Below are 22,209 nucleotides of genomic sequence, written 5' to 3'. Positions count from 1 at the left end.
AACACCCTCCAGGAGAAGTAGAGGGGCTCGTCCTGAGCTACAAAAAGCTGGCAGGGGTGTTAGGCAGGATGCAGCTCCATCCCCCGTCCCCATCAGCCCTGCTCCCAGCACGCCAAGGAGCCTGGCTGTCCTGTCGCTGAAGCCTCGTCCATCTGGCAAAAGAACACCACCAACCACCCCAGCCTTAATTTGCAGCAAACTTACTTTGCATGGGAGATACCGGGAGGTTAACATGCCAAAGGCAGCTGTGCGGGGGAGCAGGGAAGGTATTGGCACATCTTTTATTTCCTGCCCTCACAGGACATGCAAAGCGAAGCGAGGAGCACTGTGATGGAAATTTATGCCTCGTAACCCTGTCAGAGAGATAAAGAAGGACTGCTGTTCCCCGGGAGTGATTTCTGGCCTCACCTTCTGCTCAGGAGAGCTGTGCTGTGACCCTGCCGCTGCTTGGGCAATACAGCTCATTTCCTTCCCTGGAGATGGATGCGCGGGCAGCCCTGCGCCTTCCTCCCAGGTGCAGTGGCATCACATACAGCAGCTGCATTTCACAATGACTTGGTAGATATCTTAATGAGAGCAGGATAGCGTGAATACATCTATTTTGGGGATGAATAAATACCTTCTGCCCTCATTAGGCTTTCCTCTCCAGGAAAAGTTAGTTGGCAGCAGATGGGTAGCACCTGGTGCATGACTGGATGATAAAAGTCTGTTAAAGCTCCCCAAAGAGCCCAGTGTCTGGCCTCTGGCCTCTCCCTGGCCCAGAGAAGGTACTCCACCTAGCATGGAAATGCCTCTCACCTGGGGTTTCTGGTTTTGGGATGGTACGCGTTCGCATGCTTGCAGCAGGATGGGCTTTCCTCTCCCCTTGGGTTATGCTTCCCCCCACCTTGAAGTCAATACAGCCCAAGCGTGCAGGTGTCTGCTTGAAGGCTCGTGCCCGGGGGTATCTCGAGCGGCCAGGGCCCATCGCTCTGGCAGAAGCAGCCTGCATCCAGCTGCAAAAGACAAGGACAACAGCATTTCCCCTCTTCAGTGCCCAGCTACCTTAGCGTAAAGCATAATTCGGAAATGAAAGGGAAAATAAAGCTTTTTTTCCTTCCTTGTCATCAAAGAAGTTTCATTTGGACAGCATCCTTGCAAAGCCTGAGCAGGACGAGCAGGCAGTACCTGGGCCACACTTTGTGACAAGTGTTTGTGGCTCGTGTCCCCAGCTGTCTCTTTGTAGGAAGCCGTGGCCATGCTGCAGCTCGGCCACTGGTAGTTCAGTCCCCAACCCTGCAACCTAAAAGCAGCAACCATAAAATTACCTCAGCCTCAAGCATCCGATGGCTCCCCTGCGCTCCTCTCCTTCCTGCCACCGAAACCTGTGCCTTTCGGGTCCCCAGGCTTTGAGTGGTCCCCACGTTCGGGTGATCGCTCACCCCAGGTGCGGCCATCCCACATACACGCGGCAGCTGTTGCTGGCTGCCCTCCCCTGGTGACCTGTCTCTGAAGAACCATCCCCCTGACCTGAGAAAACAGAGATTGAATGAGGTTTGGGTCTGCTCACAGGTCAGTCCTTGTCCTTCTCTCCCTGCTGGGTGCCTGCCTTCCCCAGCTCCTTGCTCGTCCTGACCTCTGGTTTGGTGGTTAAATCATTTGGGGATCTTCTGAGAGCTCCCGGGATGGCCAAACCCGGAGGCTTGCCCAGCCCGTACCGTACATCGCATTAGGCCGGGGGCTCCTCCAGGCTTCATGCCCTGGTTTGCACCACCCAACGCGGGCATCCGTCCTGGAAATGGGTGGCCAGCAGGCTCCCATCCCCGAGTGGGCAGGGACAGCCCGGGCCACAACAGCATCCATCTGTCCCCAAAGGCAAATCCCGGGGGGACAGTTAGGGTGCACCCCCAGGCAGCTGGAGACGAACATGAGTGCCAAAGTTCTGCAGATTTTCAAATGCTCAAAATTCGCCTTGATGTCCTCCCTCACCCCCCCCCCAATAACTCGCTTTTCCAAAGGGATGATATTATAGCAAAGCTTAGTAAAAACATATGATGGCAACTTGTCCATTTATGGTATCTTTTTTATTTTTCATGTTAAATAGCCCATAAAAAAATAATTTATACAGGTAAATACACATAATATAGCCTGTAATAAATAGGTACAAAAATAGATTTCCTTAAAAACGGTCAGTGTTTTGAAAACCAGCAAAACAAAGATACCCAATAAATACACTCCTCCCCATTGAACAGCATCGGTCAGGAATGGCATTTCTTTACCTCCTCCCGAGCCATTTATAAATACACAATAAACCCCAATAATTTAAAAGACTGTAAAAAACCCAAATTGCTCCCTGAGTTCACATAAATAAGAAAAATGCTTAAATAGGAAATACAGTCCAGTGATGCAATAAACATCATTTTTCCCGGTCCTTGGGGCACCTTTTGTGGCCGGTGAGTGCCATGCCGTGCCGTGCCAGCCACGCTGCCAGCAGGGGCTAAGTGCATTGCTCCCGGAGGGCTGTGCACCGCAGGTCGTTCAGCACTTGGAAGAGATGGAGGATGGCGGAGGCCTCTAGGCAGCCGGGGGTCTCCTACAGTGGGGAGAAGGGGCGGGTTAGCACCAGAGACGGGATGCAGCAGGCCCTGCGCAGCCGCGCAGTGGCTAACACCCCCAAACCCCCTCAGCCTGCTGGCCTGACTTACCGTTTTCTTGGCCGTCTGCAGCTTCTGCAGCCAGTGCCTCAGTTTCCCAGACGGCTGATGCGAAGGAGCCTCTGTGGCCATCTGCAAGGAAAGTGGCCGTGTGTCCTTACAGTGCCTCGCGGCGCTGCCACCAGCACCGGGGCTGCTGAGCTAGCATGGGGTTGGGGGATCTTGGGGGGGGGGGTGTGGCAGTGGCACTCACACAGCCTCGCAGGTCCTCCCGGGCTTGGGTGAGGAAGGCCAAGGGCCGCTGGCGCGTCTCAGCGAACCTGGGGGCGGCAGGGAGCCCCAGCATGGCGGTGACGAGGGCCAGCTCGGCTTCCACCAGGACCATTCGGTCAGGCACCTGCGGGCAGGAACATCCCGGTTACGGACCTAAAGCACCAGGGCTGGCCACGGGCTGGAGGTCAGGGTCTTGAAGACCTGCCCGGGGGTGTAGATGGAGGTGGGACTGGTTGCCGGGGGTCCTGGCTGGAGGAGGGCAGGTACCCCCTTTTTACAGCATCACCTCGCCCTTACCGACAGCTCCACTATCCTCCATTTCCGATGGAAGAGCCTGGTGTTGCATTTGCGGTTCGACAGCAGCATGATGTCCTCCTGCAGGCGTAAAACAAGAGTGGGATTGAAAAACTGTCACCTTGACTTTTGGCGATGTTGTGCAATCCCAGTCAGCCTTGAGGGGTTTAAAACCAGGACAAAATTTGGCCCAACATCCTTCTTTGTCCCAAAACCCTTCTTTGTCCCAAAACTCCCTTGGAAAACATCCTCCTCATCCCCAAACTGTTGCAGAAAACATCCACCTTGTCACTCAGGGTCTCGAATTTGGCATCCGCTCTGCCTTGCCCCCCTCCAGCCCACAGCCCCCTGTTGCCAGCGGTACTCACAAACTGCTCCTTCATCTTCTGCACAGCCTTCAGCTCATGGGGCACAAGGAACTGGTACTTGGACAGGCTGCAGCTCTTCTTTAGGGTGTCCTGGGGAAAGGCAGCCCCGAGGCCAGACCCCAGCACCAGCACAAGCAGCAGGGTGAGGTTGAGGTGCAGCATTTTGCCGACGAGAGCCCGACGGTGAGAAGGTTACGATGGGGCGAGGGGGCTGCGGTGCAAGAAGCCAGAGAGGACGAATGGGAGCACTTTGGGCCGGATGCGCTAAATCCCTGCTGTAGAGATGCCTGACAGTGTTGCCGCGGGTGGCTTGCTCGGCTGCGGGGCTGCTGGGCTGGCGGCCGGTCCCGGGGAGCTGCTTTGCCTCCTCGCTGTGGCTGCCTCGCTGCCCCATCTCCTCAGCTTTTTATGCTGCCTGCTCGCTGCGATTGCGCTTTCAGATTAGCAGGAAAATCCGTGGCCTGGCAGGTCTGAAAACAGCAAAGCGAAAGCGGTAGCAGAGGGAATCCCGCTGCCACTGGTGCAGGCAGCGCCCGCCTCCCGCTGCCTGCCCTGCTGCCTGCCTCGACCTCGACGGGGACGCGAGGTGATGCTCGGGCTGCCTTCGGTGCGTACCCCTCCGAGGGAGCTGAACGGGAGGGACGCTGCTGCCACGTCGAGCGGCGCAGAGGACTTGGCAAGTGTGAGGAAGTCTGGGCACGAACCAGCCCGGCACCATGCCAAAAGCTGCGGGAGACTCCCAGGCACGCAGCCCCACGGGGACAGCAGGCTCAGGGTGGCCGGGAGGGTTTCGGTGCCTTCCGAGCAGCAGCAGCAGTTTGTGCCTCAGTTTCCCCGCAGGAAGAGCAGCACAACAGTGAAAGCAGCAGCCGGGAGCGGGGACTGGACAATGCAGGCTGCGGGCATGAGCTTTACGCATGTATTATCCTCATGTACCAGGCTCGCTACAAAAGCAAGAAAAAGGGTGCAAGCAGAAGCACTCCTACCCCACATTTTCCAGGTGGGACATAGGGTTGTGCAGGGAGGCTGCCGGCGGGGCTGCCACCCCCACCAGCCACTGGAGCTGGCTGGGGTTTCCTCCTTGTTTAGCCTAGAAACACAAATGTCACGTATTGACATCTCTCCGCTGACAGCTGGAACGGTGCCCCCATTCAGCAAAATCTGTACTTCCCTCAAGGTAACCTCCTGCGATGTGAAGACATCACTGCCGTGCTTGTAGTTTCATGCATTCATCAAGCATTAAATATAGAAAATTAGAGCAATACCTGTATCTAAAAAGCAAATGCACAGTGAGGCAGCAACAGGCATAAATGCACTTTGCAGTGCCTCACGTGGCAGCCATAGAAGTACACTGCTCCAGAAGGACCCAATTTTTAATGTTCATATTTGGAAATAAACTGCTGACTTCAAAGAGTCCATGCAAATGAGAAAAGTTCTTGCACAAGGTTGTGGAAAGATACACCTATGGGCAGGCAGACTAGTATGGACACGCTGTGCCGAGTCATGGAGATGGGCTGGGACCTCTGGACATTGGCCACCCCAACCCCTGCTCTAGCAGGGTCAACTGGAGCAGGTTGCTTAGGACATTGTCTAGTTTTGAGTATCTCCAAGGATGGAGACTCTGCAGCCTCTCTGGACAATCTCTGCCAGTGGTTGACCATCCTCATAGTAAAAAAGTGTTTTCTCCTGTTCAGATAGACTTTCATGTATTTAGGGTTGTGCCCGTTGCCTCCTGTCCCATCAGCAGGCACCACCGAGAGCCTCCAAGCCGTCTCTTCTCCAGGCTGAACAGTCCCAACTGTCTCAGCCTTTCCTCATTTGACAGATGCTCAAGTCCCTTCGTCATCTTCATGGACCTTCGCTGGAGTGTCCAGTATGTCCATGTCTCTCTTGCACTGGGGAGCCCAGAACTGGACCTGGCACTCCAGGGGTGGCCTCACCAGTGCTGAATAGAGGAGAAGGATCATGTCCCTCAGCCTGCTGGAAACACTCCTCCTAACGCAGCCCTGGATACCGGTCACCTTCTTTGCTGCAAAGGCACATTTCTGGCTCATGTTCAACCTGGTGCCCACCAGGACCCCCTTTGTCCTTTTCTGCCAAGCTGCTTTCCAGCTGGGTGGTCCCCAGCACATTGCCTGGGCTTCTTCCTTCACAGGTGCAGGACTCTGCACTTCTTGTTGAACTGCATGATGTGCCATTCAGCCCATTTCTCCAGCTTGTCAAGGTCCCTCTGGACAGCAGCATGACCCTCTGGTGTGTCACTGTCGTGGTTTAACCCCAGCCAGCAACTAAGCACCACGCAGCCGCTCACTCACTCCCCCCCCCATCCAGTGGGATGGGGGAGAAAATCAGGAAAAGAAGTAAAATTCCTGGGTTGAGATAAGAACGGTTTAATAGAACAGAAAAGAAGAAACTAATAATGATAATGATAACACTAATAAAATGACAACAGTAGTAATAAAAGGATTGGAATGTACAAATGATGCGCAGGGCAATTGCTCACCACCCGCCGACCGACACCCAGCCAGTCCCCGAGCGGCGAATCCCTGCCCCCCCCACTTCCCAGTTCCTAAACTAGATGGGATGTCACATGGTATGGAATACACTGTTGGCCAGTTTGGGTCAGGTGCCCTGGCTGGGCATGAGAAGCTGAAAAATCCTTGACTGTAGTCTAAACACTACTGAGCAACAACTGAAAACATCAGTGTTATCAACATTCTTCTCATACTGAACTCAAAACATAGCACTGTACCAGCTACTAGGAAGACAGTTAACTCTATCCCAGCTGAAACCAGGACAGTCACCCACTCCTCCCAATTTGGTGTCATCAGTGAACTTGGTACACTGCAGCTACCCTCTGCCTCATCATCCAGATCATTAATGAAGAGGTTAAGCAGGACCAGTTGCTGACCTGCAGGATCCATCCAGCCCTCCTTGAGCCCTTCCCCTGCTCCAGCAGCATCTCAGAGAGCTCAGGTCTTTCCTGGAAAACCACGGTGGGGGTGAAGAGGAGCGGAGACAGCAGGCAGGGAGCAGTGTGGCTCAGGCAGTGACTATCTCAGCTTTGACCAAACCAGATGGGGATGCAGCTTGAAGAAGAGTCAGGACAGCAAAATACAGCACTAAAGCCGAAGACCCTTAATAGTAATAATAATAATTTTTTATTCAATGCAACTTGTTCACATTCAATACAACAACGAAATAAAAGCCCAGGCCAGCATAACTAACTTCACGTACGATGCCCAAGCAAGGCACAGCTCAGCCGGAATAGATGGCACCTTAGCAAAAAAGCCCACTGGGTGTAAAAACGAACGTGTCCCCCAGTGAAGGAGCAGGGGTCCTGGCACTGTCTGGAACAGTTTTGGTCACAGTGGAGTGGCTGGAGGGCAATGGTGGCTCAAGGTCCCACATGGTAGAGCCCAGCTGGCTCACGGGACAAGCACCACAGGGTGTTTCCTCCTCCAGAGCGAGGTACCAGCCACACTAGGGTGTTTTGGCACCCACTTTGGGACCTCCAGCAGCTGCCAGCAGGGCTGGAGCAAGGTCCCCAACACCCAGAGAGTGATATCCAGCACCAAGACGGTGAAGTCCAGTACCTGCAGTGCTGGGATGGCCTCGTCTGCAGCCCCACAGACCCAGAGCAGGGCTGGAAGATTGCCCTGGCATGCATGCAGATCCACTGTGAACCACTGCCCCATGTCATGGGCCCTCACCAAGGACAGCACTGGGGACACTCTCAGGTCACCCTTCGAGTCCCAGAGCAGCATCAGGTCCCTGCGGGACCCAGCTTCTTTGGCTCCTCTTCCCCGTCGCTGTGGCTTTCATCTCCTGGGTGTCATTTCTGGTTGGAGAAGTAAAGCAAAACCTCATCTCTTCATGTAGGCAAAAGGAGATCCGGAAGCAGCAAACGAAAAGCGGAAGCTGAGCAGGGAAGCCAGGGCCATGAGCACAGCCCCCCGGCACTTAGGGCAGCTGTGATGAAGAGCTGAAGATCTCCTGGATGCCTTGCTCAGATGTTTGCCCCTCACTCACCACCAGCCATAGTCGAGCCCATGGGTGCCTGGCTGAGCAGCAGTGAGGGCTTTTCCCTGACGGAACATGGTCGTGCCAACCTGGGCATTGGCACGCCAGCAAGCGTCTTGAACAGCAATGCCATTCTCCACCATATCCCAAGTCCCCAGCCCAGCCAGCAAAGCCTGGCCGCATTTGGCACAGCTCCTCCAAACCGTGATAGTGCCTGCTCCTGCCACAACAGCAGAGGGTCCCCCAAAGCTGGCACGGACTGGGGACACCACACTGTGCCCGGCAGGGTCTGCAGGGCATTGAGGACCTGCCGCAGTCATCGCCCCAGCCACAATGGCAAATGACACCTTGCCAGGAGAGCAGTGCTGATGACAATGATGGAGCCCCCTCCTCAGATTTATGCAGCCCAGTGGGCTGAAGCCACTCGAACCTGCTCAGAGCAAGAAATCCCGGGTGCACGGGAAGTTCCAGGTGTGAGAAGGAAAGCGAAAACAGGCAGGGCTTTGGGCAGGGTTGGTACCAGCACAGGGCCAGGCAATCACTCTGTGACTCATCAGCCACCACATGGTACAAGCATGGAAGAGTCTTGGCCACAAGCCATGCCACTCGAGTGAGTAAGGACGAGCTCAGATCACTTGTTCCCAGCCCCTTTTGGAGCTGGTGGGCTCATCTGGGAGGAACTGGCTCCTGCTAAAGTCACTGGTCTTGGAAAAGAAGATCAAAAGAACCAAAAAAGTGCCCCAAAAAAGGCAGCTTTAAAATTAAAAATCCTGGGTGATGTGCAGGAGCCCTGCCCATGGCCCAATGGTGCCAAGGCAGGGAACACCAGGTGGTCTCCGCTCAGCAGCCATCACTGGACCTGTCCCCGCCAGCCCAGGGTGTCAGTGCCACCAAAGCATTGCTGGCCTCGCTACACACCCCAGAACCCTTCAACGCCTCTCTGCACATGCAAGCTGCACAGCCACCGTGATGTCAGGCTGGTTTGTGCCGCTCTACGTGCCTTGTGCTGCAGACACTGTGCCCAAGCATGTTGGTGATGCAATCCCTGATGTTACATCACAGCCAGCCACCCGCTGCATCATCCTGGAGAATGTGCTGAGTGTCCTGCCGATGCCAGGGAGGGAAAGGCTGTTAACTGAAAAGCTAATAAATGAGCAGATTTAAACAAGCTGTTTTAAGTGAGGAAAAAAACCCAAACAAGCACTTTTTCCCCAGAGCCTTTGTGCTGGCACTCGCTGTAGGGACGCAGGGTGTCCCCTCCCAGGGAATGTCGCCCTGCCCAGGGCACTGATGCCAGGGTACACCTCACCAGGACAAGCCCTGCCAGCCAAGCTGGGGCTTCCCCAGCCAAGGTGGCCATACAGGCCACCAGGATCCCAGTAGCTGTGTCACCTGGTGCAGTCCCAGGCAGGGAGAGACCTCTAGTGCTCTTCCAGGAGATGACAAGCCACCAGCCCCCATCCTCACCCAGCAAGGGAGGTTTTATGGCTGCTGCTTGCCCAAACGCAACCTGCCCCCAGTGAACCTCTTCACCAGTGACTGGCAGCAGGGCTTGATCCAGCATCACTGCTCAGCTCAATGAGGTCTTCTCCAACACATGACCATGGACACAGAGACCAGCCTCACATCAGCAATGGGCTTTCCTCCCCATAGCTGTCCTCCTGGGCCGCCACCACCCTCCTGGGAGCCACCAAGTGGGGTCAAAGCCTTTTCTCCCCAGCCTGGCAAGCTGAGCCAGCACTCAGTGACCCCAGTGGAAACATGCCCAGGGTTAAGGAGGCTCAGCCTCTGCGCCCATGGCAGGACCATGTGAGAGTCTGAAGGAGTTCATGTCTCAAACATTGGGGAGGGGCAAGTTCTGCTTAATGACTAAGTCTGTATAACAACATAGCAAGGAACCATAGGTGAAAAGAAGCCCATCAGCAACAGGAGGGGGAGGGTGTGCTGTTCTGATATGCTGAACAGGGCAGCTCACCATGTATGGCAAAAGATCACACCTGCAGGGAAGCGGAAGCTACTCCCAAAATGACCCCCAAGCCCACGGCCAAAGGCTACCTAATTAGCCTAATGAGTTCAAGTGCCTGTCCAAAGGAGGGGCAAGGATGATAAAAGGACACAAACTGAAGCCCCACATGTACAAGCCCACCAGAGCTAGACCCCTTGGCTGACTGCACCAACACTGGACCCAGGACTGGTGAAATCTCTCCTCTCTTGCTCTTTCCCTTTTCCATAATCCCCACACCTCATCCCTTTAGGCATAAACTGTTGACTGAGTCTGGGACTAGGAGTGGATTCAGCCGCCCCTAGGCTCCTTGCTGAGGAGTCTAGAAAGCAAGGGGGTCTGCTCTGAACCTTGTGACTCAATGGGAGGGCTCTCCTTATTGTCTTCCCTGAACTGATTCCCAAATAAGCAAGGCCTGTAGTATACATTTGGTAATGTATGGTTAGCACATTACACAGTTTACTGACATAGTTTCATGCCAATTTTTGTTGTGAGCACACCAATTCTTGTTGTGAGCAAATAAAAATTGAGTTTTGTGAGTTAAAGGATCCCTGGTGCCATTTCACCTTAATCCCAACCTGGGAATCAGCAAACCTGAGTCATTGACCTGAGAAACTGGGACATGACAGAACATCCCCAAAAGGCCCAGGACCACAGCTGAAGCACCTCCCCTTCTCTGGGGCAGGGAGCAGAGGTATCACTTCTGCCTTTCTTAATAATGCATCAAGGTACAACAGAGTGAGGCCACAGCCCTCCCCATGGCATCAGGGTAGCCTTCTTGCCAAGGGCAGGAATTACAGGAAAGCGAAAGGTCCCGAAAGAGGCTGTGCCTGGACTCCAGATATCCAGAGAGCAAACAGGAGGGGACCTGTTATGCCCAGCTTCAAACCCCATCTGCCCCTCCCTGAAACACAGACTCTAATCTTCCCTTTGCAGTGTGGGTGAGCAATAGCAGGCTGGAACCGAGGGGAAGTGCAAACCTGCTCCCCTGCAGCAGCGATCCCAGAGAGGCTCCTGAGCTGTGCTGAGGGCAAGCAACCTCGCGAGGGCCAAAGCAGCACTGCCAGCACAGTGCTGGGCAATCCTGGGGCAGATAAGCTGCTGATACACCTGCACCAGCCAGCAAAGCACCAGGGATGGGGTCACACAGTGGGCAAGAGCAGCCCCTTTCCAGCTTGGCCTTCAGAGACAACACACAGCTCCTAGATTAGCCTGGACAGGGAAAGGGGCAAATAGCCCTTTACTACCTAAAGCCCATCTACCCACGAAACAGGCAGCCACTCAGGGCCTAGGTAAGCAATGTCCATGAAGTGCAGCTATTCCCACCCCAGCAGGTGCTCTACAGCCTCTCTTAAAAAGGGGAACCACAAGCAGTGTTTTCCTCAGCTTTTTATTATTAATTGTATAAGAAATGCAGCAAGTTTATCAGCCATTACTGTGATTCTTATCCCCACGTGCAATCCAACCACCACCACTGAAACTGGACCCTTCTAGTGTTGAGGGCACAGCACCGGGCAGACTGGAGGACCAAGGTGGACAGGAACCGGAGGGCAGGCATAAACCCCTCTCTGCTTTCCACAGAAGATCAAAACTTTAATCACTGAAATAAGCATCAATCTTCCCAAGGAAGGTTACAAGTGGGGTATTAGGAGACAACCCACTTTTTCCTTCCCTTCCAGCACCAGATCAGGCAAAGGGTTTCCTCTCACTGTCCCTTGCACCCCAGCACACAGACATGCCTCACCCAGAACTCCACTGGGGTTTCACAAGAAGAAACTCCCATTGTCTCCAGCATCCTGAAACAAGAAGCAGAGGAAGGGTCTCAGTCCCCCCAACCAGCTCCCACCTGACATGGGGCAACATCCACAACCAGAGAACAGTCTCTTCCACCCAAAGCACAGAGGTCTTGATGACAGATGCTTCCAATGCATGCACAGGGGTTGTTCTGGTCAATGACTAGACTAGCAGGCACAGGTATGCCTCCCCTTCCCAGCTTTGCAGCAGGCCCTTGTTGTGGGCCAAAACAGATTAGTTAAGGTGGAACTGTCAATATTTCTCCTGCCCTCTGCTAATCAAGAGCAAGGCAAAGAAACTCAAGATACCTCTGACATGAGGCTTACATAGATACATCAGTGCAAGAACACCATACAGCTACATAGACTTAAAAGTTTAAGTCAGCTGACTTAAACTGAGGTCAATCATGCTGTGAGCAGCTGAGGATCTGCTGTTTAACCTCTGACAAGTATCCATCCACACCTGGGGGGAAGGAGGGAGCACATCACTGCACAGCTCACTTCTAGCTTTGAAGGGGTCTCCGCAATCTCACTCTTCATGGACTGTATAAAACAGGTCCTCCATGTCCTGCTTGTTTTCCCAAGCAGTTTTCTCACCTCTTTTCAGTCTCCTGGAGGAGGGATTTTGCAGCTTTGGGGTCGTTCTTCATAAAGGCTTGATACGGAGAGGCAGACTCCAAGTAACCAACCACACCAGCAATTGTCATGGGAATTTTGTCAAAGATATCAGTGATTCTAGAAAGGAGACAAAGAAGAAAGGAGCATTGGCAAATTAAATCTCAAAGACAGTAGAACAAGGACAACAGATGGAGGTGGTGGGGAATAAAATACCATGAAAGGTCCAACAGATGGAAACAACATGCAACTGTGGCATTTGGTAGGTCAGGAGCTCTAATTGATGCACTACTGGAGAAGCAGAGATGGTCCCAGGGACCACCTGACATAGTCTGCAAATTGAACAGATAAACACCTGTCTGCAGACCCCGCTCTCCTCCAGCAGCCAGGACACCAACACCTCTGCAACACCACTGCCAATGCATCCTTTTTGCCTGTGGAGTTAGCCCCTGCCCCATGCCTTTGTGGGGGAGGCAGGCATTGGCTCCCTGGAGGCCTGGGGCAGGTTCTTTCTCTCACTCCATTTTCCCCCTTCATCCATTAAGTGATCTGCCCAGAAGCCTCAAATTATCATAAGCCATGAACTTAAAAAAAACAAACCCAACTCTGCCTTGAATCAGGAAGGGTCCTTGCAGCCCTTAGACCACACCTGCTGGCCCAGCATAGAGCCACATTAAATCCAACAGGAATGAAAATGCAACCACGTGGCTCTGCCACAATGCAAAAGCATTTGCTGAAACCCGGCAGCTACCTGCTCCAGCAAACCCGGCTCCCTTTTGTCCTTGCAGGACTAGTGGCAGAGCAGCCCCATGGAGGAGCAGAGATGCCACCTCCATCCACTCCTAGTGCTGCACTGAAGGGTTTCTGCTCACCTCTTCTTGTCTGGAAACGGCAAGGCCTCAAAGATGGCTTTGTAGTCTTCCAAGACTAGTTTTATTCTATTATGAGAGTATTTTAAAAGCAGGTCCCAGGACTGTAAAGACAGCATATTAAAAAAAAAAACAAAACACAAAACCACTTGAAGGTCTCAGTTTCCACTTAAGTCAGCTTTGCTTGGCCCTAGATACGATACATTCATACATGTACTTTGTTTTTTTAAATACTCTTTGCATTAAAATACACCAAAATCTTGCTTAGTGTCAAGACTTTAAGTATGCTGTTTTATTATAGATATCAAGGGTTCTGTCTTCCTCCCTACGCTGCTCTTGCTCATGGTGGAAAGTCTTTGAGTTGTTAAAACACTCTGTCAAGAAACATAATTAAAAAAACCTCTTTCCAGAGAGTTTCTACTTCCCATTCTTTTCACTGTGATCAAGGCAACAGCAGAAGTCTCTCTGACAATACCAGCCCCCCAGATCTGCTCCGCAGCCCTTCTTGCCACACCAGAGTCTGCCCTATTAATCCTAACATCCCTCTTCTCCTCATCCAGCCAGCCCCAGCACTGCATGGGAGCCACTAAACCCCATTTCACCCTTGTCCCTGTATTTAACTGTCCCTCTGCCCCATCCTGCAATAGAAGTCCTCTAGTAATACCCCCCAAGCTCACTGCTTTCCTCTTTACATCCAAGTTCTACACATTTCCCCCTGCCCAGACCGGGGGGGAAGTCCCAAGGTTTAGGTTTTAACACCTCACCTCCCTGAAGATTTTGGTCAGCTTTTCAGAGCAGTTTCCGTAACGCAGACTCATGTCCACGGTGTAGGTGCTGATTACCATGCAACCACCTGGCTTAACCACCCGGTTCGCTTCTCTCATGAACTTCTCGATATCAAACCAGTGTGCAGCTGTAAATGAAGTAAGGATGTCCACTGAGGCATCCTCGAACGGCAGCTCCTCTGCAGGGCATACACTGGAGTGGGAGAAGGAAAAAAGGTAGTGTGTCAATTGGAACTTAGAAAGTAGGACGTGAAGTCAGTGGGCATTTTTTGGAGTCAATGATGATCATTTGGGATGCAAGACCACAGCCACTGTAAGTCTGGGATAATGCCCGTTCACACCAGGAATCCCATCAAATGGGATTTTCTTTGGTGCCTGCTCGCTCTTACAACAATCATACACACAAAACACCACCTCCGCATGAGGACCCAAATTTTGCCTTCAGCTGAGCTTACTTCCCTAACACTCACAGGTAGGAGACATTGGGCAGGGAGGGGGCCTCCCTGGCCTCCTGGATCTGTGCTTCACTGATGTCTGTTCCCACCACCTTCTTGAAGTGCTCCGCAAGGAAGCGGGTGCCTTGTCCAGACCCACAGCCGACATCCACCACCAGCTCAGCAAGGTTTGCCCTCTGCAGGGAGGAGTGGGTGAGTCTCAGTGGGCAGCCACCCAATTTCTGTGCCTTTACCCCAATTCCTTCCCCCAGCACCCACAGAGGACCAGCCTCAGCATGGCACAACCCATGGAAAGGCTCTTCTGTGCCCACATCTTGCCTTGAGTCCTATTGATTTATTCTTCCCTGTGGCACCCACCAAGGTAACACTCCCAGCAGGGTAAATACTACTCCCCACAAATACCACTCCCCTATTTTTTTTCCCTGCAGCCTGGCCATACCCCACTCACCTTTTCCTGCAGGTAGGTGAGGATGGTTTGCTGCAGCTCTTTGCCTGGTGCAAACCTGTATTTCTGGTAGACAGCTGCGTGCCCTCTCCCCTCAAACATCTGGGTGGCCATGCTTGGGTGACCCGGCACCTGGAAGGAGGCAGCAATCCAGGTTTGTTGCTACAGGATCAAACTCCTCCTCCTGCCTCAGCATGTGGCCGCAGGCACTGAAGTCTCCAGTTCTTGGCAGGAGCCCGGGGAGGACTTTGCCCACGAGGCTCCAGCGAGGGAGCACGAACCTGCTCTCTAAGCATCCCTCCCAGAGGTATAAGCTAATCGCAGAAGCAAACTGGCAGTGTCTGACAAGGAAAAGCTTTCTAGGTTTTTAAACCCTTCTTCTCCTTACTGCTTTGCTTTCCCCACCCACCCAGGTGTCTTCTGATATAAATCACCATTACAGCTGGGACATCTCCGAATTTGGGGGGACCAAGCAGAGCATCAGAACAACTAACAGCGAAGAAGTTTATTGTTCTTAAGGAGATCCATGTTTTAGTATTAGCAACACAATCACAGCAACTCCACCCTGCCCCAAAATGCTCAAAGTCTCTTTAAATCCAGAGCCCCGTTAGACCCGTCACCCAGCTAAGCCTGGCCTCGCCACGGGGCCCCTTAGGCCTCCCACCAGCTCAGCCCCCCCGTCCACCCAGCCCTCCAAGCTGCTTCCACAGATACAGCGCCCACCGTTCCCCCCGCCCCAGCTGCTATAAACCACGCAGTCCCCGCACCCACCTCGGCAACGAGCCAAGGCCCAGCGGCTGCCGGCACCTTGTCCTTCGCCCACGGCGCCGCGGCGGAAGGCTCCCGGCCGCGTCCTGTTTATGTCGGTGGCCGAGCGAGCGCTGCCTGAGGCGGCGGCGGCTCCGTGGTGTGACCACGGACCCCAAGAGCCCCCCAGGGAGGACTGCTGCCTCGTCTGACGGGCGACCGCACGCTCACGGCCAGCGAGGTGGGCAGAAGGGTGCAACGAGAGCGCGTTTCTCCAAAGACCCACCAGCAGGCAATAAAGGGTTACTGTATCTTGTGATGCAAGAAGAGAGGCTGAGCTTAGCCAGCTCACGACTAGACACTCCCAGCAGGGAAGAGCAGCCCTGCCAAAGCCCTTTTTAGAGAGTCGTCCAGGGGCTTTCCATGTGCTCACAGAAGCCTTCACCCACCAGCGAGCCCCCCCCTCAGTCCCCGGGCAGCTTCAGCCCTCCTCTTACCACCTGCAGCCGCCACCCGGAGCTACTTCCCGGCACCAGCAGATCCCACTCGCGCCCAGTTCGGAGTTCCGGGGCGCGCCCGGCACAAAGGGGAAGGCAGGCACCGCCCCCGGGAGGGGGCGGGGGGCGGCAAAAACCGGAAGGCAGCTTCCAGAGTCTCCGTCCCACCGAGATCCTGGAGCCCGAGAGCCGAGCCTTAGCCTTTCCACAGTTCTGTGGTTTTGAATTAAAGACAGCTCTCAAAATGCCCACGAACCGGGGGGATGCTCAGCAGCCCTGCCCATCTCCTACCTGCGAGGTAGCAGGGGAACGGGATTCAAATGGTGCGGGCACCCAAAGCCATGCTTACAGAGGTCTGGCTGTACTGGAAGTCCCCTCCTGTTGTCCAGCGGAAAGAGAAAAGGCATAAATAAAGCCTGTATAACCCCAGCACCAACTCTCAGAGCACAAAGCATGGGTATTTCAGGACCAGACAAAGCCCCTCCCCTGATTTGGGGCAGGATTTTACCCCTTCTCATGCTAGAGTAATGCTAATGACATACAGCTGAAGCCAGTAGACCCTGGTTTGCTTGAAGCACATTCACTTCAGTTTCTATTTTGCACAGCACTTGTGAATCTATGCTCATCAGCACAGCCTTTAAGCCCCTCCTAATTTTAAGAGAATCAGTGGAACTTACCTAGGGGCTGAAGATGGAGGTCACCTTGAAGCAGTTTGCTGCATCAAAGCATGGGTCGAACTTGCTGGGGTTGTGTCCTGAATATTTCATTTGGGTCACCTGCTGCTTAATTGTACCAGGGGTGAATATCTGCACCAAGAGAAAATGCACCACAAGCACTGAAGGCCTTCGTGTTTCCGTAACCTGTGGTGTCCAGCAGCATCTGGCAAGAGTCTAGCCTCTTTGGGGTTTAGGTACCCTAATTTTGCCTGTACTTTGTTGAGAGCATGACTGCATACAGGAAGGGATGATGTCCTGGGCTTTGGTTACCTGCCCTCTTCCTAACTCTGAGGTCCCTATAGCACCGGCTGCTCTCATAGGCAACATACAGATGATGTTTAACTGGTTATCCTCTGGCTACAGCTGAGACCAAGTGCCTACAGTAAAAGAAAATATGAGCCAGGCATGGGCTGCAAATGGCACCAGTCTTTTTCTAAGCTCTCCTGGCCTTTGTCATGCTGGATTCAGCTGCCTTTGACTCCCTGCCCCAACTCTATTATATTCCCCAAGTGAGAGTTAATCTCTGATGACCCTGCACCACACAGCAATAAATTGTTCTCCTTGACCTTGGGATTGCTGAGCCTTAGCCCAAATGTGACTTATACCCCAGGGACAGAGAATCAGACACTGTCCATCGTACCTGCCAACCCACTTATTAAATCTGTACGCTTTAAGGAATACCAAAGCACCCTGGGGTCTTCCCAGCCTGTTCCCCAAAACCTACAGGCCCTGTGGATTTAAATTATATAGCGGGGTCCTGAATTAATAGACCTCCAAACCCTAACCTTAATGCAGAAAAGGAGAACATAAGATACTGGCATCCCTCCATACCTATTCTCCTGAAGTCTTGTGCCTGTTGGCTCTGCCTCCTCCCCACCTTTGTGCCTCTGCAGAATGCAGTAGCAAACCGGCTCCCAGAGCTTTGCTTTTCCAAACAGCATCAGCAAGCTAAGCCCTAACCTTGTCTATGGCCAGGAGATCAATTCCTGTCCTTGGAAAATAAAGAGGTACTTGCTCGAGTGCTTCTGACACCTCCCTGTGCTCTGCCACCACCGGCATTCCCAGCCCTGTCCGAGTGCGCAGCCGTCCTCCCTGCTCGGCCACTGGGGTTTCACTGCAGCCTCTGGGACCATATCCAGAGAGATGTTTGGGTTTTTTTTCATTGGGAATGCATCTTACTCTAAAATTTATTTTAAAAAAAAAAAATCAATCTTTATTTTGGGAAAAAGGTCCAAATGAGACTCCTGTCAGTCTTCCTGCATCACTTGTGGTATTTTTCACCAACAGCGCTGTCATTTCCACAGTGCTGAAATGTCTCATCTTGATATGGAAAAAGCCATTTTGTTTCTATTATTGTGGTTCATTTCATTGCACATCAGTAAATATTACACTGAATTCTTTTTCTCAGTGTAATGACCTGACATCCAAGGAAAAGAGGGTTGCCTTGTGAAAACAAAACATCTGACATCACCTTAGCCAGGTGCTTTGATATTTCTGAAGATTTCCTTTCCCCTCCTACCTTGTTTTGGTGCCAGTGGGGAAGAGCTGCTCCATTTTATCCAGAACACAAATGTCACTCTCGGAGCAAGCCCAGCTCTGTAATTGTGTTCATGCCATCCCCAGCAATAACTTTCTGGCAGAAAAATCCTCCTTGATTTCGCTCAGAGAAATCTTAACCGGCTTCCTTTCCTGAAGCTACAAACCACGTGTTACAAAACTCATAAACACCTTCTAATTAATTATACCTGTTTCTCAAATGGAAGATGAATTCTCATTTATTTTCTCCATGACTGTATCTAAGCCCAGCCACTGCAACTCTGGGCCCTTCGGTTTTCTACCTGGGTGGCTTTAAAAATCATAATGAGTTTTCTCTTTTCCCTAATGATGTGTCATTCACCCTCCTTCCACCCTCCTTCTCTGCAGTGAAGTCAGTGTCCCACTCGCCTCCAGGTTACCCCACTCCTACGCCAGCCTCTGCCCATAGGATCCTGCCCACGGAGCTCAAACACTGCCAGATACACCGAGCTGCATCTTTCAGAGGGTGTCCCAATTTTAGACGTTCCGAGCGCTAAAACAATTACAAAATGTCTTGCTCAGAAGTTTCAATTCTCCACCTTCTCTGTGGATAATCCCCTACCTGGAAAACACTCCAGGTCACCTTCCCACACCTACCTAGAGGAATTTGAGGAAAAACCCCAGCTCAGGCCAGCTGCATCCTCATGAGGGAATTTTGTTGTGGTTGCTACTAGGTATGGATGGAGGGGGAGGCCACTTAACCACATCTTGCTAAACTCAAGGTGCCGAGAAGATGCATGGCACCTGAAGGATTTTGGGATACTCATAGTTTTCTCGTTCCCCTTCTTTCCTTGGGCTGGACATCTCTGCCTGCTGCTGCTGGCAGCTGTGTAGCGGTGACGCTGCAGGACTAGACCTCTCATAGATTAATTGAGTCCTGAGTCGTCTTTCCCCAGTAGTGGAGGTGCCCCTTTGATCAGGTCTTTAAACATAGACCTTAAAATTGCAGCAATTCTGTTGCCCACAGCCAAGTCACTGGCTTGCTGCTTGTAATTCAGCACCACCACTGCATCCTGCCCCTGCCCATGGGAGGAAGACAAAGGAGGGGACACACTGACCTTCAGATTTGGGCAAAGCAGCGCTGTGGCATGAATTATGCAGCCTCATTTTTAGAGATTTTGAACACCAGGCAATTCCCCAAGAGCAACTGGGACAAGTAGGGTCTGAACGCACATGCTGGCGCTATCATTACTGCTTGTAATGAGCTCCGAGACATTATCCTGGGAAAAGAAATCCAATGTATCAAGGAATGCGCTGCTCCCACCCCAACGGGAGCCCTGGTGATATCCAGGGCCGTATTTAACCCAACGTCACTCTGATTCCTCAGCACAACCTGTGGAAGATGCCGAGCCCCATCCTACGCAGTCCTGGCTTTGTGGCACTGAACCTTGCAAATGGATTGCATGTGGCATGGAACTAAAGGAAGAGGAGGCAAATCACCCCGTTGCAGTGCTGCATTTAATTTACAAATTTAATTGTTTTACATTTCTTTTCAGCTTTGATTGACTCTGCAGCTCTTTGCCGGACCGCGCTGGAGGGAGGATACACAGAGGGCAGGCAGAAAGGGTGAGCAGCCGCCACGGGAGGGCTGGGTGGGCTGGGGCCAACCTCCCCATCACCAGGATACTGATCCAGGATGGGGCTGACACCATCCTCCTTCCTACCTGACAGCCTTGGATCTTGGGGGACATGTATTTAGGTGATAACTACACTGAGGAGTTAAAAGAGTCTGTAACCAGCAGGCTTTTGCTCACTAGGAACAAATAAATATGGTGCAAATGTCTCCACCCCAGAGTCCCTCCCCACTAAGAAGGTAGCCGTGATATGAAAATGTAATGGGACCACAGCACCTGAGGGGGAGCGGCTGAAACACTCAAGGCACGCTGCTCCCTGGAGCATCACTTCTGGCTCTATCACCTTGGGTTATTTACACTGTGAAGAAGCTGGTGATATTTCTCTTACCTTGTGAAGAAAATTATTTGCTTTTAAGACCCTAGTAAGGCTTCGGCTCTCAGGAGACTTTCCCCTGTTTATTTGTTCTCTGATGGAAAAGGAACAAGATTTATTATCACAATGAGGAATAAAGGGATCGGCAAATACTTGGTATTTCTACAAGGCTCTTTTTAAACCTAGAGGGCTCAGACTTTAAATTAATGAAGAACATAATTCTCTTGGCTTACAAGCAGCAGGGCATGGGATAAATCTTGTAGGGAAAAGAGTCAGCCACAAATCAAGGATATCTCAGCTGATCGCATGGCTCTGTGTGTTATAACTGTGCCTTGAGGTCTCGGCTGGGTTCGGGGCTGTCCCTGCCTGCTCCCTGGCATCTGCAACCCAGAAAAAAAAAACCAGTGCTCATGTGAAAAGAGAGCCCAGATGAAAGAGAGACCCAGTGGGTCAACCAGTGAGGGAGAGGGGAGGGAGAAGGGAATCTCTGCAGTAGTGACTATTTTGGGGAACGTGCATCTGTGCCCGTGCAAGTAAGTGTCATGGCCACTGCCTGGATCCTTTTAATAGCAGCCAGCTCGTCGGCTAGTTATTCTCATGCTTAAGCACACAAAAGGTTGGAGAAGAAATAAAGGCAGGCGGTGGCAAGCTCAAGGGCAGAGGAGGAAGTTGCAGAGGACAGCGCCTGTGACTTGGAAATCCTGCCTCCCCCCCGGCCCATTCTGCTGTAAATCCTTCCTTATGAATGATTGATGCACAGCACACGGGGGAGCTGAAAGCCCTGGCTGGGAGCAAAGCTCCAGCCCTGGGATCTTCCTGAAACAACAAGAAACAAGTCCTTCTCCCATAATTTCACCTTTAATTAAGGAAGATGGGAAGGCTGATTATTGGGCTGATGAATAAATTAAATTAAGAAGTCAGGTGAGAATCCGTGGTGGAGCACGTTGAGCTCTCCTGTTCCCCACACAGGGACCAGAGGCTTCTCTGTGCTTCCCGGCTCACCTTACGACTTTATTTGCTGATGACAGCGGCACCAACAGCTTATCATTGTCTCCAGTTCATTGGTAACTGTAGAGCCATTGGTCTCTCATTACCCGATGGCCTTAAACAGACCTGAACGTCCCAACTCACCTTGGCGGCACTGCAATCCAGCGCTGCAGCCCTCCTGGCTGAGTGGGTTCCCCAGGTGGCGCATGCGAAAATACCAGATGGTGATTTTGGTGTCTGTGGGCACAGACGGTTCCCGACGGGATCCCAGCAGTCCCATCAGCTTTGCAGCGCTGTCAGCTTTTGCTGTTGGAATTTGTTGCTGTCTGCCGTTCCCAAGGCAGCAATTTGGAGAGGGGACTGGACCTAGGTGGGGGAAGCAGCCCACCCATATTCTGGCAGTGGGGTTTCTCTTCTCCTTACCAGAAATGTTTATTTCTAGGCATTTGGGAGCAAACAAGATCTCAGAGGGAGACGGCGAACTCTTGGGCTCCAGTGCGTTTCAGAGAGCATCAGATGTGAAGACTAAGGTTAGACACTTTAGACAGTCCTTGTGCAACAGCTGCAAAGTACCACATACCTCTGCCTTCAGCTTTAGCCCCTGCGTTTCAGGTGCCCAGAGGTTTCCCACCTCCCATGTCCTCTGGTGGATACAGAATTGGAGAGGGGAGGTGAGTCCATAAGGGAAGCCACCACCGATGCTGCCGGGGTTTGCGTGTGATGGTTGCGGTGTCTGTGCAATTTAGTTGACTCCTAAATGAGCTCCAGCTGAATTCCCCCTTCTGCACCCTGGCAGGGGTCTGTGAGCCTCCGTGCTTGATCCCCTCATGAAATAACTGTTAGGGAAACCTCACTAGGGCTGGAGTCGGATGCTACAAAGTCCCCGAGCTGAGTACATTCCTTTAGGGCATTTTGCAGTGCTTTTACAAAATGGTTGTGCCTTGTCTAGCACAGAACTTCACTTTCCAGGGCTCTTGGGCATACGAGGGGCCATAAATTCACTGATGATGAATTCACAAGCCCTGGAATTGAAAAGAGGGGGAGAAACGTGAGTGCAAATTGATATTATTTCACCTTTCCTTGTGTGCGTGTGCTGGGCATGAGGATATAGTAGATTATATTATTATATCTGCTGGGATAAGCAAAAAATTCAGTGGTGTCAGGAAGCTGCTGTACTAAAATTAA

At 52.3% G+C, this 22,209-nt stretch overlaps 2 protein-coding genes across 3 annotated transcripts; both read right to left on the bottom strand.

Annotated features, from left to right (window-relative positions):
• Positions 1-2,059: 2,059 nt before the first annotated feature.
• On the bottom strand, positions 2,060-5,817 carry LOC104322326 (interferon lambda-3-like). The gene is made up of 5 exons (XM_069782060.1): positions 3,569-5,817; positions 3,204-3,281; positions 2,887-3,030; positions 2,685-2,765; positions 2,060-2,572 (listed from the first exon to the last, which is right to left on the bottom strand). The coding sequence occupies exons 1-5, from the start codon at positions 3,728-3,730 to the stop codon at positions 2,477-2,479; spliced, it is 561 nt and encodes a 186-aa protein (XP_069638161.1). The 5' UTR covers positions 3,731-5,817; the 3' UTR covers positions 2,060-2,476.
• A 5,150-nt stretch (positions 5,818-10,967) lies between these two features.
• On the bottom strand, positions 10,968-15,929 carry LOC104322325 (putative methyltransferase DDB_G0268948). 2 transcript variants are annotated; one of them, XM_069782058.1, is made up of 7 exons: positions 15,800-15,929; positions 14,559-14,687; positions 14,126-14,286; positions 13,635-13,848; positions 12,874-12,974; positions 11,984-12,121; positions 10,968-11,389 (listed from the first exon to the last, which is right to left on the bottom strand). In XM_069782058.1, exons 2-7 carry the CDS (start codon positions 14,667-14,669, stop codon positions 11,299-11,301), a joined length of 816 nt encoding a protein of 271 aa, XP_069638159.1. In that variant the 5' UTR covers positions 14,670-14,687; positions 15,800-15,929; the 3' UTR covers positions 10,968-11,298. The 2 variants fall into 2 exon arrangements, with proteins under 2 accessions (XP_069638159.1, XP_069638160.1); XM_069782059.1 differs by lacking the exon at positions 15,800-15,929 and adding an exon at positions 15,327-15,572.
• Positions 15,930-22,209: the final 6,280 nt, after the last annotated feature.

This window comes from Haliaeetus albicilla, chromosome 4 (assembly GCF_947461875.1).
Source record: "Haliaeetus albicilla chromosome 4, bHalAlb1.1, whole genome shotgun sequence".
In the NCBI taxonomy this organism is placed as follows: Eukaryota; Metazoa; Chordata; class Aves; order Accipitriformes; family Accipitridae; genus Haliaeetus; species Haliaeetus albicilla.
The sequence above is the reverse complement of the archived record's forward strand: the minus strand, read 5'-3'. Positions and strand labels throughout refer to the sequence as shown.

Coding starts and splice junctions, on each gene's coding strand:
- LOC104322326 (XM_069782060.1), bottom strand. CDS start 3,730: ATGCTGCACCTCAACCTCACCCTGCTGCTTGTGCTGGTGCTGGGGTCT. Junction 3,282..3,568: donor AGAAGATGAAGGAGCAGTTT/GTGAGTACCGCT, acceptor TTACGCCTGCAG/GAGGACATCATGCTGCTGTC. Junction 2,766..2,886: donor GGGAGGACCTGCGAGGCTGT/GTGAGTGCCACT, acceptor CTTTCCTTGCAG/ATGGCCACAGAGGCTCCTTC.
- LOC104322325 (XM_069782058.1), bottom strand. CDS start 14,669: ATGGCCACCCAGATGTTTGAGGGGAGAGGGCACGCAGCTGTCTACCAG. Junction 14,287..14,558: donor TCACCTACCTGCAGGAAAAG/GTGAGTGGGGTA, acceptor TCCTCCCTGCAG/AGGGCAAACCTTGCTGAGCT. Junction 11,390..11,983: donor CTCCAGGAGACTGAAAAGAG/GTGAGAAAACTG, acceptor TTCTTGTTTCAG/GATGCTGGAGACAATGGGAG.